Raw genomic sequence first — 17,588 nt, 5'->3', positions numbered from 1 at the left:
TTTATTATTACTTTTTTCTTCTAGCCTTTCACTCTAACTTTCCTCATCCACAAATCTTTCATCCTCGCTCAAATTAATGGGGAAATCATCGCTTTCTCGGTCCGAATCGCTCTCGCTGCTGGTGGCCATGATTGTAAACAATGTTCAGATGTGAGAAGCTCCACAACCCGTGATGTCACACACACATCGTCTGCTACTTCCGGTACAGGCAAGGCTTTTTTATCAGCGACCAAAAGTTGCGAACTTTATCGTGGATGTTCTCTACTAAATCCTTTCAGCAAAAATATGGCAATATCACGAAATGATGAAGTATGACACATAGAATGGAGCTGCTATCCCCGTTTGAATGCCTTTAAATGCTTCTACTGAGGTAACATCTCTAACTGTTGTCTTCCCATCATTTTATGAGCAAAATCTTGTCAGGATTACGATTTCTGTTCCCAACAGACGTGGATAAGTTGATGCATACTTTTATCTCCAGGCTGTTTTTCCCTCTAAGCTGGTGGTCAGGTCCCGCCCACCCAGACTCAAGTAACACATGTTCTCGCCTCAAAGCCTTTTCATTGTTTGCCTGCATTGTGAACATGAACACGGAGTGTGTGTTAGTGTGTGTCACTTTGAAAAGAACAGTCTGTAAGGACAAATAAATCCCCGTGATGTCTTCCAGATATTTTCCTGTAACAAATCCATCCATCCTTTCTCTATACCACTTGTCCTCATTAGGGTCACGGGTGGGCGGAGCCTATTGCAGCTGACTTTGCACACCTTGGACAGCCAATCAAAGACAGCCAACCATTTGCAATCACATTTAAAACTATTTAGTCTCTGAAGGCAGGAGAACTTGCTCTCTTTTGCTTGTTCGGGAGACATCAATCCATCAATCAATCAATCAATCTATCAATCAATCAGTGTTTACTTATATAGCCCTTAATCACAAGTGTCTCAAAGGGCTGCACAAGCCACAACAACGTCCTGGGCTCAGATCCCACATCAGAGCAAGAAAAAACTCAACCCAATGGGATGACAAGTAGAAACCTTGGAGGGGACTACAGATGTGGGGACCCCCCCAACCTAGGCAACTGGTGCAATGAATGTGGAGTGGCTCTAGTCAATAGTGTGAGAGTCCAGTCCATAATGGATCTAAAATAATAGTGTGAGAGTCCAGTCCATAGTGGATCTAACATAATAGTGAGAGTCCAGTCCATAGTGGATCTAACATAATAGTGAGAGTCCAGTCCATAGTGGATCTAACATAATAGTGTGAGAGTCCAGTCCATAGTGGATCTAACATAATAGTGTGAGAGTCCAGTCCATAGTGGATCTAACATAATAGTGTGAGAGTCCAGTCCATAGTGGATCTAACATAATAGTGTGAAAGTCCAGTCCATAGTGGATCTAACATAATAGTGAGAGTCCAGTCCATAGTGGATCTAACATAATAGTGAGAGTCCAGTCCATAGTAGATCTAACATAATAGTGAGAGTCCAGTCCATAGTGGATCTAACATAATAGTGAGAGTCCAGTCCATAGTGGATCTAACATAATAGTGAGAGTCCAGTCTATAGTGGATCTAACATAATAGTGAGAGTCCAGTCCATTGTGGATCAAACATAATAGTGAAGTGAGAGTCCAGTCCATTGTGGATCAAACATAATAGTGAAGTGAGAGTCCAGTCCATTGTGGGGCCAGCAGGAGATCATCTTGAGTGGAGACAGGCTTGGAAAATGTCGAAAATCTAGATCTGGTCTAGATCAGGGGATCCAAACCACAAGGAAGTTTGTGGAATGTAGATTGGAATCATTATAGGTCCCCTTAAAGTGGTTAATAAAAACAAATAATGACACAATACATTATTTGTGGAGGAGAACGTGCCTCTGAGCAGGATGTATAAGGACCGGCCTCGAAGCCAATGGCAGGTGAGTGGATTGCCCAGCTGGAGCTGGTTATGTAATCACATGTCGCCCTTATTAGCAGCAGCCGGCACCGAAACACCTTGTTGGACTTGCTGTCGAGCAGACGCACGGACACACACAGAGAGAGACACGCCGGACTGGAAAGTCAAACATATTTTTCTGGAAAGCAAGCCACCACATGGGGTTTTTGTCCAATTCAAACTGTCTACCGGACTCCTGAAGATCTGTCGGCGTCAGGAGAACCCACCACAACCAGGAAACCTCGACAGTATATTTTTTCCGATCCTTTAGATAATTAGATTTAGCTGTAAGACACCACATCATGTTTAATATTTTATAGGTCAACTAAAGTTGATTTTAAAAGTCAAAGTAAGTGTTCAGAAGACAGAAGGTGCCATCCCTGCTTACCACAGTCTCACCTTCCTTATATGCTTCTCAAAAGCCATCAATCTCCTCTCCTGCTGTTGGCAGATCAACCTAAGCGGACAGCATCTGCTGCTGTGATGAACACGCTGAAGCAGCAGAATCGCAGCTGCCAAACATCGCTGTCACTTTTCTGCTCTTAAAACAATGTGTCTTAGGAGCTTTTTCTGTTTTTTCATCCGTTTAACTTCGCTGCACCGCAGTTCAGTTTTTTTTTTTATCTTCGATTCTCCGTTTTTTTTCCGTCATTGTTTCTTTCTCGTGGAATCGACTGATCATCTTTAAAGATGATCGCACAAGGAGGGGCTAAACTACAGCAAAGATGGGACTTTTTGGCCTCTGTAGCCTCTCATACTCAGTGTGTGTGAATGTGTGTGTGAATGTGTGTGTGAATGTGTGTGTGAATGTGTGTGTGAATGTGGAAGTAGTGTCAAAGCGCTTTGAGTACCTTGAAGGTAGAAAAGTGCTATACAAGTACAACCCATTTACCATCCTGTACGGCCATTTTTCCAGGCTAAAGGAGACAAAGTCCAATTTAGCTCATGAGGAGAAAGGTCTGGGGCTGCACACTCAGTTAGAGTCTCCCACCACGCTCTAAGGTACAGCCCCAAGCGCTCCTCTATTTATTCAGTTAACATCACTAAGGCCGCCTCTAAAGGGAGTGGTCAAACATATCATGCAAAGCTTGATATGTGTACAATACATGACGGAATGTGCTGGGGGCCTTGTGGTTGCCTTGACTCCGCTTTGTCTAAATGCTGTTGTCTTAACTTCGTTGAGGTCCTTGAAGTCCTTGGCTGTTAGCGGGCTAAAACAAAGTGCCGTGGAAGGTAACAAGTTGGGTGCCTTTGCACGAAACAGAAAAGAACACAATAGATAGTAACTATAGCAACGGCCTTTAAACATAAGAGTTGTGTGATAACTTATATCAAAATATTCTAACAGACAAACATTTAACGTCCTTATCATTAAAAGTGCTAAACTTTATATAAAGTCTGCCATTTGCTTTTTGTAGTATCGATAAAATCGATCGATTCTGTCACAGTCGGTCTGTGTCTGTTTGTCTCTGTGTGTCTTTGGGCGTGTTTTGGGCGTAGGCTTGGCTCAGCTCTCAGCCTGGCACAGCTGACCCCAGCACCTTAATCACTCACCTGCCTGCCATCAACTCATCACCTGCAGCCTACAAATGTTTGGACTCCACTCGGCGCGATCGCCAGATCGTTTCACCTTGCTACACTTGGTGACGCTTCTCGCCAGTTTGTCAATCAATCAATCAATCAATCAATGTTTATTTATATAGCCCCAAATCACAAATGTCTCAAAGGACTGCACAAATCATTACGACTACAACATCCTCGCAAGAACCCACAAAAGGGCAAGGAAAACTCACACCCAGTGGGCAGGGAGAATTCACATCCAATGGGACGCCAGTGACAATGCTGACTATGAGAAACCTTGGAGAGGACCTCAGATGTGGGCAACCCCCCCCCCCTCTAGGGGACCGAAAGCAATGGATGTCGAGCGGGTCTAACATGATACTGTGAAAGTTCAATCCATAGTGGCTCCAACACAGCCGCGAGAGTTCAGTTCAAAGCGGATCCAAGTCCCACCCACAGGAAACCATCTCAAGCGGAGGCGGATCAGCAGCGTAGAGATGTCCCCATCCTGGGTCCCGACGAGCGGTCCATCCTGGGTCTCGACTCTGGACAGCCAGTACTTCATCCATGGTCATCGGACCGGACCCCCTCCACAAGGGAGGGGGGGGGACATAGGAGAAAGAAAAGAAGCGGCAGATCAACTGGTCTAAAAAGGAGGTCATTTAAAGGTCCTAGAATTGTAGCAACTTTGATAATCTTGCAAACCTGCTATTTTTGTCTTTTTTGGCTCCTCATCTTACCCGTGTTTTTTCCTCTGCCTTCAGTTCCCTACCTGCCGTGTGTGCCTGCTAGCCTTGGCCTGCTAGCCTCGGCCTGCTAGCCTCGGCCTGCTAGCCTCGGCCTGCTAGCCACGACCTGCTAGCCTCGGCCTGCTAGCCTCGGCCTGCTAGCCTCGGCCTGCTAGCCTCGGCCTGCTAGCCACGACCTGCTAGCCTCGGCCTGCTAGCCTCGGCCTGCTAGCCACGGCCTGCTAGCCTCGGCCTGCTAGCCACGGCCTGCTAGGCTCGGCCTGCTAGCCACGGCCTGCTAGCCTTGGCCTGCTAGCCTCTGCCTGCTAGCCACGGCCTGCTAGCCACGGCCTGCTAGCCTCGGCCTGCTAGCCTCAGACTGCTAGCCACAGCCTCCTAGCTTCGGCCTGCTAGCCTCGGCCTGCTAGCCACGGCCTGCTAGCCTCGGCCTGCTAGCCTCAGACTGCTAGCCACAGCCTCCTAGCTTCGGCCTGCTAGCCTCGGCCTGCTAGCCTCAGTTTGCTAGCCTCGGCCTGCTAGCCACGACCTGCTAGCCTCGGCCTGCTAGCCTCAGACTGCTAGCCACAGCCTCCTAGCTTCGGCCTCCTAGCTTCGGCCTGCTAGCCTCGGCCTGCTAGCCTCGGCCTGCTAGCCACGACCTGCTAGCCTCGGCCTGCTAGCCACGGCCTGCTAGCCTCGGCCTGCTAGCCTCAGACTGCTAGCCACAGCCTCCTAGCTTCGGCCTGCTAGCCTCGGCCTGCTAGCCACGGCCTGCTAGCCTCGGCCTGCTAGCCTCAGACTGCTAGCCACAGCCTCCTAGCTTCGGCCTGCTAGCCTCGGCCTGCTAGCCTCAGTTTGCTAGCCACAGTGTGCTCTCCTGGACTGCAAAGCCCAGGACTACAAGCTGCCTCCTTTCCCTCAGGTTTTAATAATAATAATAACCCTTGAACACTAATTCAGCTTGTCTTTACTGCATTTGGGTCCACCCGTTTTACCCCCGTGACAGATTCCCTTTTAAAACAATCTGGGCTCGATACCCATCTTCCGGAAGGCAGACCTGAAGAGCACAGACTGATCTACTTGAAATTTAGAAATACAAATCGGTCAATCGCTATTTCGATCAATTGTTACACCACGGATGAAAATATTCTTATTGTCCTTTCAATCAGGAATTTGAGTCCTCAGAGATGCTGAGGAACTCACAATCTTCCAGGAAGTTGGTTTGACTGACAAAGCCGGAGTTTGAAGCCGATGTTTCCTCCTGGATTCAACACACGGCCAGAAATGTTTGAGATCTAAAACAACACTTTGCAGAAAACACACCTCCCCCAAGGTCCAATAGGACTCTTTGTTTTAATCAATAAACAACTTGATGATGATAAATGTGCTCTCTGGGCCGCTCTGAAGGTGCAAAAAGTAAATGTTGTCCACTGTGAACCACAAAAGTTAAAATGCTGGGATTTATGAAAGAGTAACTAAAGCAGGGGAGTTACACTCATTTTTACTGAGGGTCAGCCACCTCATAATTATGGCTGCCCACACAGGGCCACCTTAATTACAGTGGCGGACCACGTTAATATTGTGACCGACCACTTTAATGACATGGCAGGCCTCGTTAAATAACATTCATTGACATAGCAGGCCACATAAATGATGTGACGGACAACATCAATTTATATGGTAGGCCACCTTGAATGACATGACGGGCCACATTAATGAACTGACCGACCACATGAATTATGTAATGAACCACATTATCGGACCACTTTAATGATGTGGTAGGCCACCTTGAATGACATGATGGACCACATGAATTATGTAATGGACCACATTATCGGACCACTTTAATTTTGTGGTAGGCCACCTTGAATGACATGATGGACCACATGAATTATGTAATGAATCACATTATCGGACCACTTTAATGATGTGGTAGGCCACATTGAATGACATGATGGGCCACATGAATTATGTAATGAACCACATTATTAGATTGCTTAAATGATGTGGTAGGCCACCTTGAATGACATGACGGGCCACTTCAATTACCTGACAGACCCCATGAATTATGTAATGGACCACATTATCAGACCACTTTAATGATGTGGTAGGCCACTTTGAATGACATGATGGGCCACATGAATTATGTAATGGACCACTGTATTAGATCACTTAAATGATCTGGTAGGCCACTTTGAATGCCATGGCGGGCAATAATATATGAACTGACAGACCACCTGTATTATGTAATGGACCACATTATCAGACCACTTTATTGACGTGACAGACCACTTCAATGATGTGATAGGCCACCTTGAATGACATGATGGGCCACATAAAAGAACTGACAGACAACATAAATTATGTAATGGACCACATTATCAGACCACTTTAATGATGTGGTAGGCCAATTTGAATGACTTGATGGGCCACATGAATTATGTAATGGACCACATTATCAGACCACTTCAATGATGTGGTAGGCCACATTGAATGACATGATGGGCCACATGAATTATGTAATGGACAACATTATCAGACCACTTCAATGACGTGGTAGGCCACTTTGAATGACATGATGGACCACATGAATTATGTAATGGACCACATTATCGGACCACTTTAATGATGTGGTAGGCCACTTTCAATGACATGATGGACCCCGTGAATTATGTGATGGACCACATTATCAGACTACTTCAATAATGTGGTAGGCCACCTTGAATGAAATGGCGGGCCACATGAATTATGTAATGAACCACATTATCATACCACTTTAATGATGTTGTAGGCCACATTGAATGACATGATGGGCCACATGAATTATGTAATGGACCACTGTGTTAGATCACTTAAATGATGTGGTAGGCCACCTTGAATGACATGACAGGCCACATTAATTAACTGACAGACCCCATGAATTATGTAATGAACCACATTATCAGACCACTTCAATGATGTTGTAGGCCACATAAATGATGTGACGACTACATTAAATGACTGACGGACAAGGTTAAATGACGTCACAGACCATTTTAGATGTTGTGCTAGGTCACATTCAATGAAATGTCAGGCCACATAAATGAGGTGACCTGGTGGCCCAGTTCTGGCTCTCTGACCTTGAGTTCGACACAATTGTACCAGAAGATTTGAGGGCAGAAGATTGCTTAAATGCTTTAAATAAAGATTGTTCTGGTTCATTCGGATTAAGGAACGTATTCCACCACACACCCGAGCTGTGCCCAAGACCACCTCGACCAGCAGACCCGGACTGTACACTTGTCTTCACGGAATCGAACCAAAGTTTGGGGGTCAGACGTCCTTCATGCAGACTGAGGACTCAAGTGTGAAAAGGTCCTTTATTTCCTGAAGGTGTGAATAGTTTGTTGTCTGTATGTTCACCTGTAGCTGTCTCACCCTTCATGTCATAGTGCACCTGTAGCTGTCTCACCCTTCATGTCATGGTGCACGTGTAGCTGTCTCACTCTTCATGTCATGGTGCACGTGTAGCTGTCTCACCCTTCATGTCATGGTGCACGTGTAGCTGTCTCACTCTTCATGTCATGGTGCACGTGTAGCTGTCTCACCCTTCATGTCATGGTGCACGTGTAGCTGTCTCACTCTTCATGTCATGGTGCACGTGTAGCTGTCTCACTCTTCATGTCATGGTGCACGTGTAGCTGTCTCACCCTTCATGTCATGGTGCACGTGTAGCTGTCTCACCCTTCATGTCATGGTGCACGTGTAGCTGTCTCACCCTTCATGTCATGGTGCACCTGTACCTGTCTCACCCTTCATGTCATGGTGCACGTGTAGCTGTCTCACTCTTCATGTCATGGTGCACGTGTAGCTGTCTCACTCTTCATGTCATGGTGCACGTGTAGCTGTCTCACCCTTCATGTCATGGTGCACGTGTAGCTGTCTCACTCTTCATGTCATGGTGCACGTGTAGCTGTCTCACTCTTCATGTCATGGTGCACGTGTAGCTGTCTCACCCTTCATGTCATGGTGCACGTGTAGCTGTCTCACCCTTCATGTCATGGTGCACGTGTAGCTGTCTCACCCTTCATGTCATGGTGCACCTGTACCTGTCTCACCCTTCATGTCATGGTGCACGTGTAGCTGTCTCACTCTTCATGTCATGGTGCACGTGTAGCTGTCTCACCCTTCATGTCATGGTGCACGTGTAGCTGTCTCACCCTTCATGTCATGGTGCACGTGTAGCTGTCTCACCCTTCATGTCATGGTGCACCTGTAGCTGTCTCACCCTTCATGTCATGGTGCCCGTGTAGCTGTCTCACCCTTCATGTCATGGTGCACGTGTAGCTGTCTCACCCTTCATGTCATGGTGCACCTGTAGCTGTCTCACCCTTCATGTCATGGTGCACGTGTAGCTGTCTCAGCCTTCATGTCATGGTGCACCTGTAGCTGTCTCACCCTTCATGTCATGGTGCACGTGTAGCTCTCTCACCCTTCATGTCATGGTGCACGTGTAGCTGTCTCACCCTTCATGTCATGGTGCCCGTGTAGCTGTCTCACCCTTCATGTCATGGTGCACGTGTAGCTGTCTCACCCTTCATGTCATGGTGCCCGTGTAGCTGTCTCACCCTTCATGTCATGGTGCACGTGTAGCTGTCTCACCCTTCATGTCATGGTGCACGTGTAGCTGTCTCACCCTTCATGTCATGGTGCACATGTAGCTGTCTCACCCTTCATGTCATGGTGCCCGTGTAGCTGTCTCACCCTTCATGTCATGGTGCACGTGTAGCTGTCTCACCCTTCATGTCATGGTGCACCTGTAGCTGTCTCACCCTTCATGTCATGGTGCACCTGTACCTGTCTCACCCTTCATGTCATGGTGCACGTGTAGCTGTCTCACCCTTCATGTCATGGTGCACGTGTAGCTGTCTCACCCTTCATGTCATGGTGCACCTGTAGCTGTCTCACCCTTCATGTCATGGTGCACCTGTACCTGTCTCACCCTTCATGTCATGGTGCACGTGTAGCTGTCTCACCCTTCATGTCATGGTGCACGTGTAGCTGTCTCAGCCTTCATGTCATGGTGCCCGTGTAGCTGTCTCACCCTTCATGTCATGGTGCACCTGTAGCTGTCTCACCCTTCATGTCATGGTGCACATGTAGCTGTCTCACCCTTCATGTCATGGTGCACCTGTACCTGTCTCACCCTTCATGTCATGGTGCACCTGTAGCTGTCTCACCCTTCATGTCATGGTGCACCTGTAGCTGTCTCACCCTTCATGTCATGGTGCACGTGTAGCTGTCTCACCCTTCATGTCATGGTGCACGTGTAGCTGTCTCACCCTTCATGTCATGGTGCACGTGTAGCTCTCTCACCCTTCATGTCATGGTGCACATGTAGCTGTCTCACCCTTCATGTCATGGTGCCCGTGTAGCTGTCTCACCCTTCATGTCATGGTGCACGTGTAGCTGTCTCAGCCTTCATGTCATGGTGCACGTGTAGCTGTCTCACCCTTCATGTCATGGTGCACGTGTAGCTCTCTCACCCTTCATGTCATGGTGCACATGTAGCTGTCTCACCCTTCATGTCATGGTGCCCGTGTAGCTGTCTCACCCTTCATGTCATGGTGCACGTGTAGCTGTCTCACCCTTCATGTCATGGTGCACATGTAGCTGCCTCACCCTTCATGTCATGGTGCACGTGTAGCTGTCTCACCCTTCATGTCATGGTGCACGTGTAGCTGTCTCACCCTTCATGTCATGGTGCCCGTGTAGCTGTCTCACCCTTCATGTCATGGTGCACGTGTAGCTGTCTCACCCTTCATGTCATGGTGCACGTGTAGCTGTCTCACCCTTCATGTCATGGTGCACGTGTAGCTGTCTCACCCTTCATGTCATGGTGCACGTGTAGCTGTCTCACCCTTCATGTCATGGTGCACGTGTAGCTGTCTCACCCTTCATGTCATGGTGCACCTGTAGCTGTCTCACCCTTCATGTCATGGTGCACCTGTAGCTGTCTCACCCTTCATTTCATGGTGCACGTGTAGCTGTCTCACCCTTCATGTCATGGTGCACCTGTAGCTGTCTCACCCTTCATTTCATGGTGCACCTGTAGCTGTCTCACCCTTCATGTCATGGTGCACGTGTAGCTGTCTCACCCTTCATGTCATGGTGCCCGTGTAGCTGTCTCACCCTTCATGTCATGGTGCACGTGTAGCTGTCTCACCCTTCATGTCATGGTGCACGTGTAGCTGTCTCACCCTTCATGTCATGGTGCACGTGTAGCTGTCTCACCCTTCATGTCATGGTGCACCTGTAGCTGTCTCACCCTTCATGTCATGGTGCACGTGTAGCTGTCTCACCCTTCATGTCATGGTGCCCGTGTAGCTGTCTCACCCTTCATGTCATGGTGCACGTGTAGCTGTCTCACCCTTCATGTCATGGTGCACGTGTAGCTGTCTCACCCTTCATGTCATGGTGCACGTGTAGCTGTCTCACCCTTCATGTCATGGTGCACCTGTAGCTGTCTCACCCTTCATGTCATGGTGCCCGTGTAGCTGTCTCACCCTTCATGTCATGGTGCACGTGTAGCTGTCTCACCCTTCATGTCATGGTGCACGTGTAGCTGTCTCACCCTTCATGTCATGGTGCACGTGTAGCTGTCTCACCCTTCATGTCATGGTGCACGTGTAGCTGTCTCACTCTTCATGTCATGGTGCACGTGTAGCTGTCTCACCCTTCATGTCATGGTGCACGTGTAGCTGTCTCACCCTTCATGTCATGGTGCCCGTGTAGCTGTCTCACCCTTCATGTCATGGTACACGTGTAGCTGTCTCACTCTTCATGTCATGGTGCACGTGTAGCTGTCTCACCCTTCATGTCATGGTGCACCTGTAGCTGTCTCACCCTTCATGTCATGGTGCACCTGTAGCTGTCTCACCCTTCATGTCATGGTGCACGTGTAGCTGTCTCACCCTTCATGTCATGGTGCACCTGTAGCTGTCTCACCCTTCATGTCATGGCGCACGTGTAGCTGTCTCACCCTTCATGTCATGGTGCACCTGTAGCTGTCTCACCCTTCATGTCATGGTGCACGTGTAGCTGTCTCACCCTTCATGTCACGGTGCACGTGTAGCTGTCTCACCCTTCATGTCATGGTGCACGTGTAGCTGTCTCACCCTTCATGTCATGGTGCACGTGTAGCTGTCTCACCCTTCATGTCATGGTGCACGTGTAGCTGTCTCACCCTTCATGTCATGGTGCACGTGTAGCTGTCTCACCCTTCATGTCATGGTGCACGTGTAGCTGTCTCACCCTTCATGTCATGGTGCACGTGTAGCTGTCTCACCCTTCATGTCATGGTGCCCGTGTAGCTGTCTCACCCTTCATGTCATGGTGCACCTGTAGCTGTCTCACCCTTCATGTCATGGTGCACGTGTAGCTGTCTCACCCTTCATGTCATGGTGCACGTGTAGCTGTCTCACCCTTCATGTCATGGTGCCCGTGTAGCTGTCTCACCCTTCATGTCATGGTGCCCGTGTAGCTGTCTCACCCTTCATGTCATGGTGCACGTGTAGCTGTCTCACCCTTCATGTCATGGTGCACGTGTAGCTGTCTCACCCTTCATGTCATGGTGCACGTGTAGCTGTCTCACCCTTCATGTCATGGTGCACGTGTAGCTGTCTCACCCTTCATGTCATGGTGCACCTGTAGCTGTCTCACCCTTCATGTCATGGTGCACGTGTAGCTGTCTCACCCTTCATGTCATGGTGCACGTGTAGCTGTCTCACCTTTCATGTCATGGTGCACGTGTAGCTGTCTCACCCTTCATGTCATGGTGCCCGTGTAGCTGTCTCACCCTTCATGTCATGGTGCACGTGTAGCTGTCTCACCCTTCATGTCATGGTGCACATGTAGCTGTCTCACCCTTCATGTCATGGTGCACGTGTAGCTGTCTCACCCTTCATGTCATGGTGCACGTGTAGCTGTCTCACCCTTCATGTCATGGTGCACGTGTAGCTGTCTCACCCTTCATGTCATGGTGCACGTGTAGCTGTCTCACCCTTCATGTCATGGTGCACGTGTAGCTGTCTCACCCTTCATGTCATGGTGCACGTGTAGCTGTCTCACCCTTCATGTCATGGTGCACGTGTAGCTGTCTCACCCTTCATGTCATGGTGCACGTGTAGCTGTCTCACCCTTCATGTCATGGTGCACGTGTAGCTGTCTCACCCTTCATGTCATGGTGCACGTGTAGCTGTCTCACCCTTCATGTCATGGTGCACGTGTAGCTGTCTCACCCTTCATGTCATGGTGCACGTGTAGCTGTCTCACCCTTCATGTCATGGTGCACGTGTAGCTGTCTCACCCTTCATGTCATGGTGCACGTGTAGCTGTCTCACCCTTCATGTCATGGTGCACCTGTAGCTGTCTCACCCTTCATGTCATGGTGCACGTGTAGCTGTCTCACCCTTCATGTCATGGTGCCCGTGTAGCTGTCTCACCCTTCATGTCATGGTGCACGTGTAGCTGTCTCACCCTTCATGTCATGGTGCACCTGTAGCTGTCTCACCCTTCATGTCATGGTGCACGTGTAGCTGTCTCACCCTTCATGTCATGGTGCACGTGTAGCTGTCTCACCCTTCATGTCATGGTGCACCTGTAGCTGTCTCACCCTTCATGTCATGGTGCACCTGTAGCTGTCTCACCCTTCATGTCATGGTGCACGTGTAGCTGTCTCACCCTTCATGTCATGCGAGCCCAGACCCTGAAAGGCTGTGCAGTATAGAAAATGACATCACACCCAACCCACCACAGCCTCTCAAAGAGATATCAGTCAGATGTAACATAAACAGAGGGGGGGGGGGGGGGGGTGACTTGCCAATTGGCACTCAGCTGGACAAAGATTGGGCACATGGTTAGCTTTGGAAAAGGGATCAAGACTTCAGGCTTGGAGTGGAAACGAGTCCCTAGACCGAGGGTGTCCAACCCACTGCACGCGAGCTAGGCTCCCCTTTTCTGAGTTCCTCCTCACACGGTTGCAAGTTTGAATACGCATTGACAGATGTGGTGAGACTGTCATGATCCGTCACCCGGGTCATGGCATGATTTGGGTTTGGTAGTTTTTGTGTTAGTCTGTTTCCTAGGTGCACCCTCTTTCCCTGTTTTCTGTTGGTTGCCATGGGCACTGATTCTCCTCACCTGTCTTAGTCTTGCAATTAGTGTTCCCAACAAGTGTTTCGATGGACCGCTCGTCGGGACCCAGGATGGACCGCTCGCCTGTATCGGTTGGGGACATCTCTACGCTGCTGATCCGCTTGAGATGGTTTCCTGTGGACGGGACTCTCGCTGCTGTCTTGGAGCCACTATGGATTGAACTTTCACAGTATCATGTTAGACCCGCTCGACATCCATTGCTTTCGGTCCCCTAGAGGGGGCGGGGGGGTTGCCCACATCTGAGGTCCTCTCCAAGGTTTCTCATAGTCAGCATTGTCACTGGCGTCCCACTGGATGTGAATTCTCCCTGCCCACCGGGTGTGAGTTTTCCTTGCCCTTTTGTGGGTTCTTCCGAGGATGTTGTAGTCGTAATGATTTGTGCAGTCCTTTGAGACATTTGTGATTTGGGGCTATATAAATAAACATTGATTGATTGATTGTTGGTTAATCCCTCCCCTTTATAGTTTCCTGTCACCCAGCATTAGTCGCTGGGTCAATGTGTGCTACAGGCAACAGTTACATTCTCCTGGTTTTCTCCTCGCTCTACTGATCTTTGTACACACTAGCATTCCCCGTTTCTCACATTTTGGTGTTGTTTAGCTCCACGCTCACTAGCGTCCGCAGTTTTGTATTTTTGTTCTGCGGTTAATTTATTAAAGAAAGCTTAATCTTACCTCTACGCCGTTCATGTTTGTTTCCTGCATCGGAGGAAACACGACAATCGCAGCTACCGTATTTCCTTGAATTGCCACCGGGGCGCTAATTAATTTAAAACCTCTTCTCACTCCGGCGTTTACCAAATAGTGCTGAGATCGGCAGTTCTTTTGACTGTACTGAATCACTAGAATCAGTTCCTTAAATTGATTCGTTCAAAAAATGTGTTCACCGAGTCACTTCTGCAGCAGCAGTTCTGTGTGCAGGTCGGGGAATCATGAGTCAGTCAGTAACAGCTTCCCCAGCGGCAGATCTCGGTGTGTGTCAGTTCGCCAACGACAACGACACAAGCCCTCAGCACACAATGAACGACAAAGGTTCAGTGGGTCACAGAAAGCGCCAGTTCCACTCACACCGGCATGGTCGCTCAACTCAACTGAGAAAGGAACGAATCAGTTCATGAAGTGATTGGGTTCAGTACGTTCACTCAAAAGATTCCTTCGTTGGAACAAATCGTTCGCGAACGACACAACACTGTTACCAAAGGCATGCAGTAAATTTAGACCTGCGCTTATAAATTTGAGTGTGATGTAAGGATACCATCATGAAAAGCACATTTAATAAAAAAAACATTATTATGGTCTTACCTTTACTTATAAATGAAGTCCATGCTCAGATAACCAGTTCAAACAGGAGACAAGTGGAGGACAGAAGAAGTTAAAGGTTTGCGAGATCCAGAAGTCTTGCTATTTTGCAGGCGATCAAATACTTAGTTGACGCAGGAATCTATAAATGCATTCTTTAAAAATCCTACAATGTGATTTCCTGTGTTTTCCTTTCACATTCTGTCCCACAGTTGAAGTGTACCTATGATGAAAATTGCAGACCTCCATCAGCATTTTAAGCGGAGGACTCGCACAATCGCTGGCTGATTAAATACTTTGTCACAGTATTTCCAGAGTGCAACACATGTTGGGTAGTCCAGCGCCCACGACTACCAACGGGAGAATAAGACAGGGCTCTACCAGCTGCATGCCTACCAGGCTCAGCAAGTGCGTGCAAACTGTGACAGCATTTTGTGGCGGTGTACACGCAAACTGAAAGAAGAATGCTTGCACATTGGGCTGCACACTTTTGCACACTTCCAGTGGTGTGTCCAGACTTTTTTTTTCCAGGTGTGACCCTAGTTCTGCAGGGTTGGCACCCATAAAACAGTCAGTCTCCCACAGGAGCAGCTGGAGCTTTTAAACTTACCGTATTTCCTTGAATTACCGCCTGGGTGCTAATTACTTTAAGACCTCTTCTCACTCCGGCGCTTACCAAAGACATGCGGTAAATTTAGGCCTGTGCTTATACATTTGAGTGTGATGTAAGGATACCATCATGAAAAGCACATTTAGTAAAAAAAAACCTTACCTTTACTTATAAATGGAGTCCATGCCAGCTCCTTCTGATCAAAAGCATCGATAACTTGTTTATAGAAGTCTTCCTTATCTTTCTTCAGTTTTAAGTCTCTCTGTCTCGATGGAGATCTTCCATTATTATCTCTTGCTTCGATTGAAAGTCCAGTTTAGAAAACGGTTTTATTTTAAATATGTAATCCTCCATGTTAAAAGTGCAAGCGAGAAGAAAAAATAAACACTTGCTGCTTGTTGTCACTTCTTGTGAATTAGTGAAATGAATTATATTTATATAGCGCTTTTCTATAGTGACTTAAAGCGCTTTACATAGTGAAACCCAATTTCTAAGTTACATTTAAAGCAGTGTGGGTGGCACTGGGAGCAGGTGGGTAAGTGTCTTGCTCAAGGACACAACGGCAGTGACTAGGATGGCGTAAGCGGGAATCGAACCTGCAACCCTCAAGTTGCTGGCACGGCCACTCTACCAACCGAGCTAAACTCCCCTTCTTCTGCAGCCGAGTAGTCGCAAGAAGGATCACTAGCGCCCTCTACCACCAGGAGGCGGGAGTGATTTAGTGACTCATATTTGACACACGCAGCTACGGTATATTAATAAAACATAGCTGCTTACTGTTCTTTTTAGCATATTCAATAGCTTGGACCTTAAATCCTACGGAATAGCTCTTAATCTTCTTCCCTTTATGTGATTTTAAATGATTGAAATCAGCCTCCTCCATTTTGAAAATGATGACAGGTGAAGTGTCACTCGTGACGTGACGAGTTTGACCCTGCGGAAATTCTAGGCATATGCTAATTATTTGGCGAAACGAGTTTGACCCGGCGGAAATTGTAGACATGCGATAATAAAAATAATATTTTGCGAAACAAGTTTGACCCGACAGTAATTCTAGACAGGTGCATACTATATACCCGGCGGCAATTCAAGGAAATACGGTATATATAAACACAAATTGATTTTTGTAACCTAATGTGGCCTCGCCAGTTAAAAAGTTTGGGTAGCCCTACTTTAAATTTGACTTATTATACATACAATCAGATCAATGTGCAGGACACTACATTTAATAAAACATATTTTACAGCTATTTCTATCCTGCATTTATTTATGACTTGTATTTGCTGCTATGATTAGGTGGAGTGGCCCCAACACGATGTAACCGTCGTTGCCTCATCACCCAGTTTCCAGTCACACAGAAGCTATAAATACCTCAGTAAACATGTCAATTATGAGCTAATCCCATTTGTGTGCTTCCTCCCGAAATATCAACTCCCACGGCCACTAGAAGCGGCCAATCACGGCCCGAGTGTCCGCCAGACCGCCTGCAGCCTCACGCTGACACCAGAACATGCAGAGATGGTACATGCGGCGTCAGAGTGACAGCTATAATGTTCCCTCCTTTTTTCTTGGGGAAACTTTGTGGAATTAGCTTCTCCTAGAAGGTGAATTCATGCTTTTGAAAGTTGCCGGCATCAGAGGAGGAGCCGCACACCAGGCCGTGCACCCTCAAACTTCTGAGCCAACACCATATCTTTCCTTCTCACGTGCCGTTGATGCATGTTGTGTTTCACAATATCAATCAATCAATGTTTACTTATATAGCCCTAGATCACTAGTGTCTCAAAGGGCTGCACAAACCACTACGACATCCTCGGTAGGCCCACATAAGGGCAAGGAAAACTCACACCCAGTGGACGTCGGTGACAATGATGACTATGAGAACCTTGGAGAGGAGGAAAGCAATGGATGTCGAGCGGGTCTAACAATGATACTGTGAAAGTTCAATCCATAATGGATCCAACACAGTCGCGAGAGTCCAGTCCAAATCGGATCCAACACAGCAGCGAGAGTCCCGTTCACAGCGGAGCCAGCAGGAAACCATCCCAAGCGGAGGCGGATCAGCAGCGCAGAGATGTCCCCAGCCGATACACAGGCAAGCAGTACATGGCCACCGGATCGGACCGGACCCCCTCCACAAGGGAGAGTGGGACATAGGAGAAAAAGAAAAGAAACGGCAGATCAACTGGTCTAAAAAGGGAGTCTATTTAAAGGCTAGAGTATACAAATGAGTTTTAAGGTGAGACTTAAATGCTTCTACTGAG

The 17,588-nt window shown here is 47.9% G+C and overlaps 2 protein-coding genes across 2 annotated transcripts in view; one reads left to right on the top strand and one right to left on the bottom strand.

Annotated features, from left to right (window-relative positions):
* LOC133556840 (cytoplasmic tRNA 2-thiolation protein 1) overlaps positions 1–17,588 on the top strand; it is a 627,421-nt gene that overhangs the window by 360,070 nt on the left and 249,763 nt on the right. The gene's annotated exons all lie outside the window — the stretch shown is intronic.
* LOC133556920 (piwi-like protein 2) overlaps positions 16,922–17,588 on the bottom strand; it is an 8,357-nt gene continuing 7,690 nt past the window's right edge. Inside the window, exon 7 of the mRNA XM_061907273.1 lies at positions 16,922–17,000. Within this exon, the coding sequence (XP_061763257.1) occupies positions 16,922–17,000 (79 nt within the window). The remainder of the gene's footprint in view (positions 17,001–17,588) is intronic.

The sequence above is a fragment of the Nerophis ophidion genome, linkage group LG07 (genome assembly GCF_033978795.1).
Source record: "Nerophis ophidion isolate RoL-2023_Sa linkage group LG07, RoL_Noph_v1.0, whole genome shotgun sequence".
NCBI classification, from domain to species: Eukaryota; Metazoa; Chordata; class Actinopteri; order Syngnathiformes; family Syngnathidae; genus Nerophis; species Nerophis ophidion.
Note: the sequence above shows the minus strand (reverse complement) of the source record. Positions and strands in the feature narration are given on the sequence as shown.